General features: G+C 47.9%; 1 protein-coding gene across 1 annotated transcript in view; it reads right to left on the bottom strand.

Annotated features, from left to right (window-relative positions):
• Positions 1 to 9,942: 9,942 nt before the first annotated feature.
• LOC310705074 (uncharacterized protein) overlaps positions 9,943 to 17,009 on the bottom strand; it is a 36,754-nt gene continuing 29,687 nt past the window's right edge. Inside the window, exon 7 of the mRNA XM_083499421.1 lies at positions 9,943 to 11,422. Within this exon, the coding sequence (XP_083355547.1) occupies positions 10,766 to 11,422 (657 nt within the window). The 3' untranslated portion in view covers positions 9,943 to 10,765. The remainder of the gene's footprint in view (positions 11,423 to 17,009) is intronic.

Below are 17,009 nucleotides of genomic sequence, written 5' to 3'. Positions count from 1 at the left end.
AGTCAGTGTACACCAGGGGTCCTCAAACTATGTCCCGTGGGCCGAATCCAGCCTGCCAGGGTCCTGAATCTGGCCTGCACGGCCATTTCAGAACCTGCCAAGTGTCCGAGGCTGAAAGCATCTCGCCGCCCGCTCAGTCAGTCCTTGCGTCGGGTATCGGTCGCTTCCCGTGGCAGGCCTCCATCTGAAGTCTCCCGGGTCTTCCTCCCCGCTCTCGTCGACGACAGTCACCTCCGCTTCCATCTCTGTGCCGCCGTGCTCGAAACCAGGGTCGTCCCCGAAAACGTCCATGTCCGTCTCTCCCTCACTTCCTCCTGTCGGTGTTGCTCGTCCTGGGCCTTCCAGCCACCGTCTGCGCCACTGCTCCTCTGGCCTATCGTCCCACCAATACGAGGGTTCTGATGCAGATCCCGAGGGTGACCCCTCCGGGGAACGGACGTCTTGTGTCGGGTCCTCGTCCGAGTCGAACCCCCGGAAAGTGCTGGCCGAAAGTGTGGGCGTGAAAAGCCAGTCGTCAAAATATTCTGCTGGCATAGGTCTATGGGGAAAGAGGGCATGAAACTCGTCTTTGAGGAGAGGTTCGTCCAAGGCGTAGCCCGGCACCCAGCTGTTCGCACTGGCCGGGGTGCCCTCCTTGGCGAGAAAGTATTCTACCCCCTCTTCCCCCCATCTGGAGTCCAAAATCTCAGTGACTTCGTTGATGCGCTCCTTCAGTGCCACTTCCGCGTGCCCTGTTCTGTCTCTGACCGGACTCGGCGCTGTTCCGGGTTCCTGGAACCTGTGCGGTGCCTTGTAGGGAGTGAGCACCGATCTGTGGAATACCGGATGCATTCTGGAACCCTCCGGAAGTGCCAGTCTGAAAGCTACCGGGTTGACCTGCTCTTCGACTTGGTAGGGCCCCAGTTGCTTATGCCCTAGTTTCTTCTTGGCCAACGACCTGGCCGGCACTGCGTGGGCTGCTAACCAAACCCAGTCTCCCACGTGGAGCTCTTCTCCAACCCTTCTGTGCTTGTCTGCTTGTACCTTGTATGCGTGCTTGGCCAGCTCCAGGTGGCGCCTCAGCTGATCGTGGACCTCCTGCAGCTCCGACGCGAACGCATCTGCTGTCTGCGGCTCCCCCTCCCCCATTCTTTCCAGTCCCGGGAAGGTTCTGGGGTGCCTCCCGTTGTTGGCGAAGAACGGCGTGACCCCCGTGGACACGTGCTTCGTGTTGTTGTAGGCGAACTCGGCAAGCGGTAGGTAATCCACCCACGTCGCAGGCTGTTGATTTGCATAACATCTCAGGTACTGCTGCATGATGGCATTGACCCGCTCCGCTTGCCCGTTGGTCTGCGGGTGTCTCGCCGACGCCAGGTTGATCTTGACGTTCAGGAAGCCCATCAGCTTCTGCCAGAAATTCGAGATGAACTGCCGCCCCCGGTCGGACAGAATAGACCGTGGCAGACCGTGAACCTTGAACACGTGGTCTATGAACAGTTTGGCGGTTTGCTCCGCCGTGGCCACCTTCGCACACGGAATGAAATGCGCCATCTTGGAAAACAGGTCCACCACCACCAGCACTGCCGTCTTGCCCCTTGAGCTGGGCAGATCCGTGACAAAGTCCAGGGCCACTCTCTCCCATGGTTCGAACGGTGTTTGCAGCGGTTCCAACAGTCCGGCCGGCGGTCTGTGCACTGGTTTGGCCCTCTGGCAGGTGTCGCACCTCGCCACGTAGTCTGCGACCTCCCCTCTCATTCCAGGCCACCAGAAATCCCTGGCTACTAATTCCACCGTCTTCTCCTTGCCAAAGTGCCCGGCCGTGGGCGCGTCGTGCAGCTGCTGCAGCACCTTGGCTCGAAGTTCGTCTCCCGGCACGTAGATGGCCCCTTTTCGGATGAGCAATCCATCTCGTAGCCGGAAACCGTCGGCCGCTGCCTTGCCCCTTTGCACCTCTGCCATCTTTGCTTGTGCGAAGGAGTCCTCCTGCAACGCACGTCGCACCGCCTCTAGGTCCACGGTCGCCACGGCGCACGCCCACACTGCTGGTGCGAAGATGTGCATGGCGGCCGCTGGTGTTGCGTCCTCCAGATACTGTGGCTTACGGGAGAGAGCGTCTGCCATGATGTTGGTGTCCCCCGGGACATACTCTATTCGGAAGTCGAAGTTTGCAAAGAACTCAGCCCAACGTATCTGCCTCTGGTTCAGGAACTGTGCCGTGCGCCAGTGCTCTAGATTCTTGTGGTCCGTGCAAACCTGCACCGTGTGCTTGGCGCCGATCAGAAAGTGCCTCCACGCCTTGAACGCTGCGTGAATGGCCAGCAACTCCCTGTCCCAGATGGTGTAGTTCTGTTCGGACTTGCTGAGCTTCCTGGAGTAAAACGCTCCCGGTCGCCACACCCCCTGCGGGTCTTTCTGCAACAGGACCGCCCCCACGGCTCTGTCCGAGGCGTCTGTCTCCACCCTCATCGGCTTGCTGGGGTTGACATGAAGCAGCTGCTCTTCCGACGCGAAGAGACGCTTGAGTGCCTGAAAGGACTGCTCCGCCTGCGCTGTCCAAACGAACTTCTTCTTCTTGGAGCTAAGCGTGTCAGTGATGGCCGCTGTCTGCATCGCGAAGCCCTTGATAAACTTGCGATAGAAGTTCGCAAAGCCGACAAACCGTTGGACCTCCTTCCGGTTGCGCGGACTCTTCCAATCCAACACCGCTCGAACCTTGGCGCTGTCCATGGCGAGCCCCTTGTCAGACAGCTTGTAGCCCAGAAAATCCACCTCCGGCACGTCAAATTGGCACTTCTCCAGCTTGGCGTAGAGCCTATGTTGCTTTAGCCTGCTCAGCACTTCCTTGACGTGTCCGTCATGCTCCTGCTGCGACTCCGAAAAGATCAGGATGTCATCTAAGAAACAGACGCACGTCTTGTAGAGAAGTCCCGCCAACACGTGATGCATAAACGCTTGAAAAACGTGGGAGCCATTTTGCAATCCAAAAGGCATAACTCTATATTCGTAGGTCCCCAGTGGCGTGAACATGGCTGTCTTCCACTCATCTCCTTCCCGCATGCGAATGAGGTTGTACGCCCCCCGCAGGTCTAACTTGGTAAACACTTTTCCCTTCCGTACCTTTGCGAGGAGGTCGTCAATACGGGGCATGGGGAAGTCCGATGGCCTAGTCAGACTGTTCAAAATCCTGTAATCCACTACCAGTCTTTTCTGGGGCGTGTCCCGCTTCTTAACAAAGAATACGGGACTGCCCCCCACTGCCCTGGACTCCCGGATGAAGCCGCGTTGCAAATTATGGTCAATGAACTCTTTGAGTTCCTGCAGTTCGTCCTCTGACATGGAATACAGTTTCCCTTTAGGCAGCGCCGCCCCCGGCAGCAGGTCAATTTTGCAGTCATATGGTCTGTGAGGGGGTAGCCTGTCTGCCTCCTTCTCGCAGAAAACTTCCAAAAATTCAGCGTACTTGTGTGGAATCGCTTGCAGCGTGCCTAGCAGCAGCTGTGACTCCTCTTCCTCTCCTTCCTGCCTGGGCACGATGCAGTGTTCAGCACAAAAGGAAGAGCCGAAGGTCAGCTGCCTCTGGTACCAAGCCATCGCTGGGCTGTGCTTGTCCAGCCAACTCATGCCCAATACAATGGGCGTGTCAGATAGTCGAGTGACGTTGAAGCTGATGATTTCTCTGTGATTCCCAAGTCGCATCACCATTGGTGGCGTCTGCTTCACCACTTGCCCCCCGAGCAGCTCCCTGCCATCCACCGTGACAACCTGCAGGGGCAGTGTGGCCGGCAGCAACTGCACAGCGTGCCTGTCGACAAAGTCCTGCCCTATAAAGTCCGCATTGCTGCCTGAGTCAATGGTGATTGGCACGTCCATGGTGATTCCATTGGGCAGTTGGAGAGACGCTGTGAGCCTCACTACTGGTTTGGGCGGGAGGGGGTTCACGGGCTGTAAAATCGCTGGGGACTGCGTCACTAACACGTCTGGCTGGGCCCCAGTGCCTCTTCCTCCAGCCAGACAGCCTCGTTTCCCTGCTGTGGTCCTCCTTGCTGTGTTGCTGCAGTCACCATTGCTGAGGCTGCAGTGAGCTTGTGGGGCCTCTGGGGACACTCTTTCGCCATATGCCCTGGCTCCTCACAGACGTAACACTTCCTGTTCCCTCTAGGAGGCTTCGCTTTCACAGCTGCTGGTGCTAGGGCTCTGGTTGCTGACTGAGCCCTTGCACCTCCCACCTCCATAGGTTCGGCTCCTCCTCCTGGCGGAGGCGTGGATTGCGCCCGCGCTGCTTCCCTGGGAAAGAAGGAGGGGCCCCCGGCTGGTTCGCGCCCTCCACGCCCTTCGTCCCTGTTCCACGGACGTCCTTCCAGCCTCACCCCCACTGCCAGTGCCCTCTGAACGACCTCCTGGGTGGTTCGGGGTCTCTCCCCCCTGGCGATCTCATCTTTAATCGAGTTATGCAGCCCCTCCCAAAAGAGGTCTCTTACAGGAGCCGAATCTCTGTCCCATTCCAGGGCACTGACCAAGGCGAAAAAGCGGGCATGGTACTGCCTGACGCTGGCCCTCCCTTGTCTCAGCCCATGCACCTCCTTCCGTGCAAGATCCACGTCAATACTTGATAAAAAACACCCATCCATCGCTTTAATAAAGGCATCTGCATTCTGTAGCGCCGGATCCTTATCTCTCCATAAATTGCGTAGCCATGCTCTCGCATCCCCATGCAGATGGGACATGATGAACCCCACTCTCTCTTGTTCATCTCTAAAGTCTTTATGCAGCAGTTGCAGTGCGCACAGTACGTCGGCTCTAAAGTTGGGATACTGTTGCAGGTTCCCATCGAAGTGAGATACCAGCCCGCCTGTCCGTCTCGCCAACCCAATGCCCTCCTGCCGGGGTGTCTGCTTTGTCAGCACGTCTAACCTGACCTGGAGATCCCTGCAGGCTGCGGCTGCTTCCTCCTCCCTCTTCCTGGATGCTAGAGCCTCGGCGTTCAGTTGTGCCACCGCGTTTCTGAGTTCCTCTATCTGCTGCTCAGCCGTCATGTCGTCTGCCGTTCGTGAGCTTGCTAGTAGGCACCTGTGTCTCTCCCCTCCTCGAGGCTGTAGATGCCCACAAGTGGAGACGGAGCTTACTGTCAGAGCTGCTTGAAGATCCTAGCTCACAGAGGATCACGCTAGCCAGCGGTCATTAAGTAAAAGTCTTTATTGAATTACAGTTTCCATTCTCACGCTGCTGCGCGCAACTCTACGCCTAGTAGCTAGGTCGGCGAAGCTCCGTCTGAGTCTCCGCCCTGTGTGCACCAACTTAATATCCTAGCCTTGCTCCACCTTTTCCTCCTGACTGTCCTCCTCTGGGTCCCTCTACCCCCCGGGGCTTCTTCCTTCCGGGATTCTTCTGACGCTGACCCAGACCCTCCTGCCTCCTTGCGCCGGGCTTTAGGACCTGGCTCTCTTTCGGGGCTGCTTACTGCGCCGCCTTCCTCTGCATTTGAACTTGGCGCGCGCGCCCAACCTTCCACTTTCCTCTCAACCGTTTCTTCGCTCCCCGATGGAGGTGTGGCCATCCCCGACTCATGTCCTCCCTCCTGTGGAGGTGTGGCCACTCCTGACTCATGTCCTCCCTCCTGTGGTGAGCTGCCAGCGCTTCCCCCCTGGCTCCCTTCCTCTTCCCTGCTTCCTGGCGGTGACGCTGGTCCCGATTTCCAGCTGCTCCCCCCTGAGTCCTCTCTGGCTCTGTCTTCCTGGGGTGCCCCCCTAGACTCCCCCCTTGCCCTCGCCACTGGTGCTCCTTTCTGTGAATCCTCTGATTCACTGGAAAGACTAGGAGATCTCGGGTCGTCGTCGTCACTCATCTTTTCTTCTGCCTCCTCCCCTTCGCTCTCTGTTTCCTCCCTTGCCCGTGCTTCTGCTCCTAAACCCCTGACATTATTATTATTATTAAAATTGATCAGGTGAATTTTCTCCTTTCGAAAGAGGCAGGTGGAATCTCCACGGTTGCTAATAGCATAAAATTGAAAGGTTAGTGAACTATGGGGAGCCCTAGAGCATCTGCTTGGCATGCAGAATGTCCCAGTCAGTGTACACCAGGGGTCCTCAAACTATGTCCCGTGGGCCGAATCCAGCCTGCCAGGGTCCTGAATCTGGCCTGCACGGCCATTTCAGAACCTGCCAAGTGTCCGAGGCTGAAAGCATCTCGCCGCCCGCTCAGTCAGTCCTTGCGTCCCACTGATGTAAATGCCACTGGCGTGGTGGCGGCTCTACCAATGAAAGGCCAGGGGTTTTCACCCGGGGACGGGAAAGTGTTGTCTTTTGGCTTGAAGAGCAAAGCTTGAGGTTGGTGGAGGAAGGCAGACTTGGATCAATTCGGTTTCTTTACGTTTACTTTGAAGGTGGGAGAAGGAAGTATAGTCCTATTTCGATGAGTAGCGCAGCGGTCTTTCTACTCCTGTGATTTACATGCTCTGAAAGTTGGGATCTATTTTGATATTTAAATTTTAAAAGGGTGGAATGGAACTGGATATTGACCATCTCCTTAGCATGGGGAGCCACGTTCTGGTTGAAGGAGGCCAGGATTTGCCCCCAAGGCCTGGGATGTCCCTCCTCCCCTGCAGTAGAACTTGGAATCCAGGAGAAAACGCTTGGAATAGCCTTGCCAGGTGCTGAGGGACGGACTCACCTGTCCACATGTCCTTCTCTTTGCAGATGTGCTGCAAACTGTGTTAAAATGTCACATCAAGCTTTATTTACAGCGGAAAATAACAAAGAAACATGGCGTGAGCTGTCTTCCACAGCCGTCTCCTCCTCGGTCAGAGTAAAAGAAAACAAAGGATGAAAGCGATTTACAGACTGACTTCCATTCTTACACAGACAGTACAGAAGGTGTAAACATGGATATCATGTTACACTAGCAATGGGAGAATTAAATACTGACAGTTTGGCCCCCAGTTTGGTCCAAGACCAAAATCTGCAACCCTCATGGTCCAGGAGTGCCAGGGACTCCGTGGTGGGGGCAGTGGGGGCCGCTTTGGCCCAGACTGGCCCCTGACTCCGAGACGCTCTTTGTGCCTGTGTTCCTAATAGATAACTAAGTGTGAAGAGCATGTCATGTGCTTTAGCAACAGCCCTCCTGGAAATAAGGAAATGCAACCCCCATTGCTGGTTGACTCAAAAAAGCAACAAGGGAATCTGCTCTGCTGTCCCATGAGGTCTGTGGGGCCCTTAAGTAAGAGGAGCCACTTTTAATAACTGAATTAAAGAAATTTTAACATAATCAAACATTCAAATTACATTTTACAATTTCAATTAACACCCCCCCTCCGTGTCTTCCCCCAACTTCCCTTACTGGTTTATAACACCTCTGTTTCTTTTGCTTATAAATTTGTATTCCTTATATATTAAAATTAAGTGTTCTTTCGCTGGTATTTCATCGCCTTTCCATCTTTGAGCTAGTAAAATTCTGGCTGCTGTTGTGGCATACATGAATAGATTTTTCTTATGTTTTGGTAAATTCTGCCCTAAAAAACCTAATAAAAACGCTTCTGGTCTTTTAACAAAGGTTATCTTAAACCTTTTTTTTTTCATTTCATTATAGATCATCTCCCAATAGGTGGAGCCAGGTGGGCCCAGGTCCAGGTGAGGGGGGTTGCCATGGTGACAAGGACCACAGACTTGCAGGCGGCCATTTTGGGTTAGTAGTGAGGCGAGTGGAGGAGAGAGCAGTTGGTGGCAATTGACGCAGGACAAGGCGAGGCAATCAGTGGATTCTTATTTTCTCAGTTTCTTATTTCGCTTCTTATTGTTTTTCTCTTCTTGAAGATGTGCCACAGGCTTTCTTCATCCAGCAATGGTGAGTATTGGAGGAAACAAGAGTAGGGAGAGGATCCCTCAGACCTTCCTCCCGCTGCCAGGGCTCTTTGCCCCCCAATCTGCACTCTCAGCAGTGAGGAACTGACAGCCTGACTTTTGCTGGAGCCAGAGCAAGATCTCTTGCTCCAGGTGATGCAGAGCTGCCAGGCAGCTGCCCTGAGAGGCCTCCACGCCCTTCAGGTGTCCAAACACTGGACAGTGGAGGCCGTTCTGGGGAGGGACCCCCATGGGGAGGTGGGGGAGGGAGGGGCTTTGGGGAAGGGGTTGTCCGTCTGCCGGAGAGGAGGACCCTACTGGCCTAGGTTCACGTATCCTGTTTGAAAGGGGAATCATTGTTGGGACTTCTTGTGAAATTCTGGGTCAGGAGTGCGGTTCCTACAATGGAGGCATGTGCAACACTACTACACTGTGGAACTGTAGCAGGCTCCAATTTGGACTTTATGAACATATGTGGAACAGAAACTAGCAGACATTTGGTTTTTATGAATGAACTGATTTATTGGGACTTCCATCTATATTGCACTTTATGTGTTGTTTATGTGCAAAATAAACTTTGATATTGTGATAAGAATATATAGAAGAGTATTGTTAATGTGAATCCACAGCCGGTTACATCTTGTGTTTGTCGAATGTATTTCATGTAACACAAGGTTTGATGCTGTTTTGCAAATTCCTAGAATGGAGGCATGTGCAACAGGTCAATCGCCATCTACTGGTCAATCCACAACTCTGGTCACTGCTCCCTGAGAAAAGCTCCACAACTCTGGGCAAAGACAATGGGTAGATGACTGGCAGGTTTTTTATTACTGGGAATAGATCTCAGCATCTTGGAAGTTAGATGTCCCTGCTGTAATGCATAGGTAAAGGTAAAGGGACCCCTGACCATTAGGTCCAGTCGTGGCCAACTCTGGGGTTGCAGCGCTCATCTTGCTTTATTGGCCGAGGGAGCCGGCGTACAGCTTCCAGGTCATGTGGCCAGCATGACTAAGCCGCTTCTGGCGAACCAGAGCAGCGCACAGAAACGGAAGGCGAAGGGGTAGATTTAAGAGACCAAATTCCCAAGGGCATAAAATCTCTTCAGTCAGTTTAAAATCCACTTTCCCAGTTTGATGTCCTAAGACATATATCTCATTCAGCCCACATTTTACCAGCTTCCTCACATAAATCTCACAGAGGACTCTGTCAAAAGCCTCAATGAAATCAAGATGCACAATTTCCACAGCAGTCCCCTGATCAAGAAAGTTTGTAACTCTATCCAAAAAAAAAGAGGAGAGATTTCTCTGACTTGACTTGTTTTTGAGAAAGCCATGCTTTCATCCTGTATGTTGTAAAATCTTCAGATGAAGGGCGAATAAATTTTAAAAATAATAAATGAGGATATTGACATGTGCAAAGGGAGGCGATTTATGTATTTATTTAATTTGTAAACCAACCAACCCAGTGTTGCCGACTTGAATAAAATATTGGTAGGTGGCCTATGCCTAGAATGGCAATGCCTAGAATGGCAGTAACTTTTTAAAAAAGTAATATTTTGAGCCCGTAGTTCAATTTCCCAGCAGCTCCCCTTGCCCTGGAGAACACTTCTAGCACTCCATCTCCTCTACCTGTGGCATTGTTCAGAAAGCACCTAGAAGCTCCCTAGAGGTTGAAGTGCCGATCAAACTTCTGTTTTGCACTCTATTAATTCCAATTAGCAGTACTGGGGGTGGTTCAGATTCTGGGGCAGTGCTTTTGTCCAGCAGAGGGTGTCACAGGGCCAGCCTACTTTCCCTTTAAAGCAAACTTGGGTCTCCAGCTGTTTTTGGACTACAACTCCCATCACCCCTAGCTAGCAGGACAAATGGGGAGGGATGATGGGAACTGTAGTCCGGGAGCTGCTGGGGACCCTAGTTTGGGAAACCTTGCTTTAAAGCAACTTTTGCACTTCACCCGCAAAGATGGGACCTGCCTACGTTTGTATTTTCTTGTATTTTGTTTTCTTCATGATCTTTGTGCATTTATTTATTTTTTATTTTTTAAGAGGGCAGATTGAAAGAGAATTTTTATGGCAAGTTGCAGAAGAATAAAAGGTTGTGTTTGGGGGAAAAAACACAAAAAACCTGGGGGGTGGCCTCCTCAAATATTTTATTGGGGGGTGAAGAGTTGGCACCTATTCCCTACACCCACAGGTCTCAGGATGGTTACAACATAAAAACACAAAACATCACATGTTAAAAGAGAATTAGATGTCTTTTTTAAAAAATATATATTAATGTTCTTACGTTACATCGGTAAACATGATCATGTTACATCACAAGGCTTATTTTACTATAATTTTCAACATGTATACAAAGTTTATATGCTAAAAGAAAAAGAAAACAAGGACAAAAAATTATTCCAAAATCATATATGTACCAACACTTGGGACTTCCTGTCTATCCCGTTGTATATTCCTTTTTCACAAATGAATGTACTCTTATTATTGTATATGTCTTTACATTTTATCTAATACATTCCTATATCAATATGTACCCTTAGTCTTATTTCTCAACTCAGTCTCTTTCCAACGTCAATTAAATGATAGCATAGATAGCGAACCTTTACTGTATTTTTGAACATATATCTATCCCACTTTTAAATAATTTTTTGTTTTGAATTGCCTCTCAGGCTATTTGTCAACTTCACCATTTCAGCAAATTCTTGTAGCTTGTTATGCCAGTCCGAGCTGTGGCCGTTGCATATAAAAATACTTCTCTAAAGGCATTTGGGATGTCTCTGCCAACAATACTTAACAGAAATCCCTCTGGTCTTTTTAGAAAGGTTATTCCAAACATTTGTTTTAACTCATCATAAATTAAGGCCCATAACACTTTTATCATCATACACATCAATTAGCCAAAGCCTGGATTCTAAAGCTGTATAATGGTTTTTCCCAACTTTGCATGGATTCTTTAATGGGAAGTGAGATTGGAGCTATCAGTGAAGCTCTTTCCACATTCCACACACTGATAGGGTTTCTCCCCTGTATGGATTCTTTGATGTGAAGTGAGATTCTGACTGTGACTGAAGCTCTTTCCACATTCCTCACACTGATAGGGTTTCTCCCCTGTATGAATCCTTTGATGGGAGGTGAGAGAGGAGCTATCAGTGAAGCTCTTTCCAAATTTCACACACTCAAAGGGTTTCTCCCCTGTATGAATTCTTTGATGGGAAGTGAGATTCGGGCTGAGACTGAAGCTCTTCCCACATTCAAAACAATGACAGGGTTTCTCCCCTAAATGAATTTGTTGATGGGAAGTGAGAGAGGAGCTATCAGTGAAGCTCTTTCCACATTCCACACACTGATAGGGTTTACCCCCTGTATGAATTGTTTGATGGGGAGTAAGGCTGTCCTTATTACTGAAGCTCTTTCCACATTCCACACACTGATAAGGTTTCTCCCCTGTATGGATTCTTTGATGGGAAATGAAAGAGGAGCTCTGACTGAAGCTCTTTCTATATTCCTCACACTGATAGGGTTTCTCCCCTGTATGAATCCTTTGATGGGAGCTGAGAGAGGAGCTATGAGTGAAGTTCTTTCCACATTTCACACACTGATAGTTTCTCCCCTGTATGAATCCTTTGATGGGAAGTTTAGTGGGGGGGGGGCCAAAAGGCCAAGGATAAAACACAAGGTACTTACAGACATAAAGGACAGAGGTGGTTTTGCCCTCCCAGATCTTTCATTAAGCAGCATGCCTGGTATGGATTAGGGACTGGGTGAAGTTGGAAAAGCAAGAAGCATCAGAATTGGAAGGACATGACAAAAGATTTGGCTGGCACGCATATTTATGGTATGGGAAAGGGAAGGTACATAAAAGTTTTTATAACCATATAATTAGGAAATCACTAATGGGCATATGGGAGAGATACAGTGGTACCCCAGGTTAAGTACTTAATTTATTCCGGAGGTCTGTTCTTAACCTGAAACTGTTCTCAACCTGAAGCACCACTTTAGCTAATGGGGCCTCCTGCTGCCGCTGCGCCACCGGAGCCCCGTTTCTGTTCTCATCCTGAAGGAAAGTTCTTAACCTGAAGCACTATTTCCGGGTTAGCAGAGTGTGTAACCTGAAGCATATGTAACCCGAGGTACCACTGTATAAAGATATGTTAGAACAGAAGACCCCTTAGTGGCTTTCACCACATGAAGCTTTACTGCTCAAACCACTTGAAAAGAAAGGAAAGTGGCTTACGTATGCTGACTTGTTAAAGGATCAAGAAGGAAAATGCAAACGAAGAGATTACAAGGAAATAAAAGACCACTTTCAGAGTTGGTTACGCTATTGGCAACAACATGAAATATACAAAGAAGACAATAAGAAAGGATTTAGCTACACGACATCTAGATTTCAAAAGGAAGTCGTAGAAGGGAAAGTGAAGTTGCTGAAAGGTGCATATAGTATTCTGCTAGAATGGGAAACAAAAGATGAAGAGGTGAAATCAGTCATGATTGAATGGGCACAAGATATAGGTCATAATTTAATGTTTGAAGATTGTGGAAAACTGATTTAAAATTTAAAGACTGCTCTTTGCTGAAAGAAAATTACATGAAAATGATGTATAGATGGTATATATCACCAGTGCAGATAGGAAGAATGTATAAAACCGGCTCAAATATATGTTGGAAATGTAGGGAAAAAGAAGGGACTTTTTACCATATGTGGTGGGATTGTAATAAAATTTTAAAAATTCTGGGAAATGATATACAATGAGTTGAAGAAAATGTTCCAATTAACTTTTGTAAAAAAAGCCTGAAGCATTATTGTTAGGGATTGTAGGGAAAAAAGAAGAAGAAATGCACCTTGGGCTTCTTGCCGTGCAGCAGAAAATAGGGCGTGTCACCTACTACAGAACTGTAAGAAAGGTTCAGAGTGAAGGACGCAGATTTCCACGCTTCCACCCAAAACTGCTGGGGCAACCCTGTGTCAAAGAGCATGGCTTCAGTTGCCTCCTGCAGCGTTCTCTACCTGCATTCTGCAACTCCATTCTCCTGAGGAGAATTTGCTACAGTCAACCTGTGGCGTATGCTTTTCTGGCAGAAGACGTTCTGCAATGCAGACCTGGTGAACTCTCCACCGCGATCTGATTGAAAGCTCTTGACCCGCAGTGAGAACTGTAGTTCTACTGCCGTTATCCAGTCTTTCACCAAAGCAGCAGCCTCTCCCTTGTGCTTCAGAGAGAAAAGCCACCCATTTCTGGAATAATCATCCACCAGAGATAGCACAAATTTGGCCCCGCCCAGACTGGCAACTGGCATAGGACCCCAAAGGTCTGCATGGACTAGCTCAAAAGGTTTTGTGGTTACCCTGTCAGACCTAGGATAAGAGCACGTCTAAACCTTGGCTTTCTTGAAGGCCCTGCATTTGCTGATTTATTGCTTTCTCCATCAAGCCATGCTTCCCTCTTGAGCACACTCTGAGAAGCATGACCCCGGGTAGAAAAACAAATAGCAGACACGCAGCGTCTTCCGTGTGTGAGAAAAGGGGAGTGAATATAGTCCAGACAGCTTCTCTAAGCTAAAAGCTTTATTTGCAAGCACAGCATTACAAGTCCATCGGAGCTAAAACCCATTGCATCTTTCTCCTCTCGCTCTCGGAGGAAAAGTGAAACCAAACTCACAGAACAAAGAGATGACGTGACTTCTGTCTTGGCTTCCTGTAGAAGCCTCTCCCAGGTACAGGGCATACCAGAGGTTAACCCATTAAGCACCAAACTCCACACTGCATTCCAGGTATGTCACATGCTTTCATCTTACACCCCTCTTTGCACCCTGGGACCTTCTTCACATACCCGCACTTGACATGTGACATTCTCTGGTGCCAAACGCCATGATGGCACCCATCATGGATGGGAACGTTAGCACACTGTGCTTGTGCATCCTCAGTGGGACATTTACCTGCAATACGTGTTTCTAGCACAAACAGCCTGTCTTTGCACTTAACACTGACCAGTTGTCGCCCACCTCTGGAAATGGAACACACATTATTTTCAAAACACACTTTGAACCCATCATGGGCAAGAGAGGAAACAGAAAGCAAACAGCACTGCATCTCTGGAACGACATAGGCCTCAATCTCTGCCTGCAAAAAAGAACAATAAACAGAGCCAGACATAGTTAGCTGGCACTTGGAACAATCTGCAAGAGTTACACTTCTTCCAGTTTTCACAGCCTTGCAGTTCCACAAAAAACCACTAGATAGCGATGGCATAAAGTGGTGACTGGCCCCACTGTCAATCACCCAGCTCAGCCCGTGGCCTGGTCACAGTTTTTCACTGTTGCCATAGCAGCAGCCAAATGATGCTGTGATGACATGTCTCTGCCAGTTCCCTTGTTATCTTGTTGCCACAGAAAACGGCCTTAGAAACATCCTGTGGCTCCACTGGACAATTCTGGAACAGGTGAAATTCAGAGCCGCACCAGAGACTTCGGGAAGGAAAAGCTTTCCCTGTTTCTTCACTTCTCCCTTCTCCCTTCACCCCCACTCTTGGGCGCAGCACAGCCTGGGCCTGCTTGACCTCCAGCTTTCTACCTGTAATGCCTATAATGGCAGCAACTTTTTAAAAAAGTAATACTTTGAGCCCGTAGTTCAATTTCCCAGAAGCTCCCCTTGCCCGGGAGAACACTTCTAGCATTCCATCTCCTCTACCTGTGGCATTGTTCAGCAGTGGGGAAAGTGACTTCTTCACACCGGATGTCCATTTGGTATGGCCCTTTCCAGGTTTTTGCCCTCTCATTGTGTTTGTCTTTCATTTGTTCTCCTGTGTGTGTTGCCAGTAGAAGTCACAATTCTGTGGGTACTCTAGGTGGTATAGAAAGCACCTGGAAGCTCCCTATAGGTTGAGTTGCCAATCAAACTTCTGTTTTGCAATCTATAAATTCCATTTAGCAGTACTGGGGGTGGTTCAGATTCTGGGGCAGTTCTTTTGTCCAGCAGAGGGTGTCACACGGCCAGCCTACTTTCCCTTTAAAGCAAACTTGGGTCTCCAGCTGGTTTTGGACTACAACTCCCATCATCCCTAGCTAGCAGGACCAATGGGGAGGGATGATGGGAACTGTAGTCCGGGAGCTCCTGGGGACCCAAGTTTGGGAAACCTTGCTTCAAAGCAGCTTTTCCCCCCTTTTTTCCTCTTTTTTATAATATTTATTAAGATTTTTTGAAACACACATAGAATTATAAAATACAGTTCACACAACTAACAATTTAAAAAAAATAAAGAGACATAAAAGAAAAGGAATGATTAGATATAGATAGAAAGAAAAACAAACATAAAAAACTTGAAAGTTTAAAATCTCCTTTATCTCATCACCTTAGTTCTTTGACCCCCTCACACCTCCCCTTTTGTATTCCCATTTAAAAAGTCCTTTCAGCAAATCCTTACCCTCTGTCATTTTTCATAACTCTGCGTCATCACCTATTGTAAATATATATTTCTAAGTATTAACAATCTATACTTGCATACACTTTAAAAAACTTTTAACCAATACCACTTATTTTCCATCCAGCATCACTTTAACTTTCCTTAATTTTGCAGTGTTTCTGCAAATAATCTTTAAATTTCTTCCAATCTTCTTCCACCGACTCTTCTCCCTGGTCACGGATTCTGCCAGTCATTTCTGCCAGTTCCATATAGTCCATCACCTTCATTTGCCATTCTTCCAGAGTGGGTAGATCTTGTGTCTTCCAATACTTTGCGATGAGTATTCTTGCTGCTGTTGTTGCATACATAAAAAAAGTTCTGTCCTTCTTTAACACCAACTGGCCGACAATGCCCAGGAGAAAGGCCTCTGGTTTCTTCAGGAAGGTATATTTAAATACCTTTTTCAATTCGTTATATATCATTTCCCAGAAGGCTTTAATCTTTGGGCATGTCCACCAAAGGTGAAAGAATGTACCTTCAGTTTCTTTACATTTCCAGCATTTATTATCGGGCAAATGGTAGATTTTTGCAAGCTTGACTGGTGTAATGTACCACCTGTATACTATTTTCATAATATTCTCTCTTAAGGCATTACATGCCGTAAATTTAATACCTGTGGTCCATAACTGTTCCCAGTCAGCAAACATAATATTATGTCCAATGTCCTGTGCCCATTTAATCATAGCAGATTTAACCGTCTCGTCTTGAGTATTCCATTTTAACAGCAAGTTATACATTCTTGAAAGTATCTTAGTTTTGGGATCTAACAGTTCTGTTTCCAACTTTGATTTTTCCACCTGGAAGCCAATTTTTTTATCCAAATTGTAAACCTCTCTTATTTGATAATAATGAAGCCAATCTCGCACTCTGTCTTTTAATTTCTCAAAACTCTGCAATTTCAACTTGTCTCCTTCTTGCTCCAAAATCTCCCAATATTTTGGCCACCTGGCCTCTATATTGAGTTTTTTTTGAGCTTTTGCCTCCATCGGTGACGACCACCTCGGGGTTTTATTTTCAAGTAAGTCTTTATATCGTGTCCAGACATTAAACAGTGCTTTCCTGACAATATGATTTTTAAATGCCTTATGTGCTTTAACCTTGTCGTACCACAAGTATGCATGCCATCCAAAAACATTATTAAAACGTTCTAGGTCCAAAATGTCTGTGTTCTCAAGAAGCAGCCAGTCCTTCAACCAGCAGAAAGCTGCTGATTCATAATAGAGTTTAAGGTCTGGCAGGGCAAATCCCCCTCTTTCTTTAGCATCAGTTAATATTTTAAACTTTATTCTGGGTTTCCTGCCCTGCCAGACAAATTTATAAATGCCACTCTGCCATTTCTTGAAACAGTCCATCTTGTCTATTATCTGTAACGATTAAAACAGAATTAAAAAAATCCTTCCAGGAATTTTTTTATTTTGCCTATGGCAGACCAACACGGCTACCTATCTCTGATTGAAACAGAAATAACATTCTTGGCAATACATTCATCTTAATAACTGCAATTCGACCCAACAAGGAAAGCTTCAAATTTGACCATATTTCTAGATCCCTTTTAACGTCTGACCAACACTTTTCATAATTGTCCTTAAATAAGTTCCCATTTTTAGCTGTCATATTGATCCCCAGGTATTTCACCTTCTTGACCACTGTTAAACCTGTCTCATTCTGAAACCTCTCTCTTTCGTTCATTGTTAAGTTTCTCTCAAGCACTTTGGTTTTTAGCTTATTCAACTTAAA

The sequence above is a fragment of the Podarcis liolepis genome (assembly GCF_965112155.1).
Source record: "Podarcis liolepis genome assembly, chromosome: 4".
Taxonomy (NCBI): Eukaryota; Metazoa; Chordata; class Lepidosauria; order Squamata; family Lacertidae; genus Podarcis; species Podarcis liolepis.
The sequence above is the reverse complement of the archived record's forward strand: the minus strand, read 5'-3'. Positions and strand labels throughout refer to the sequence as shown.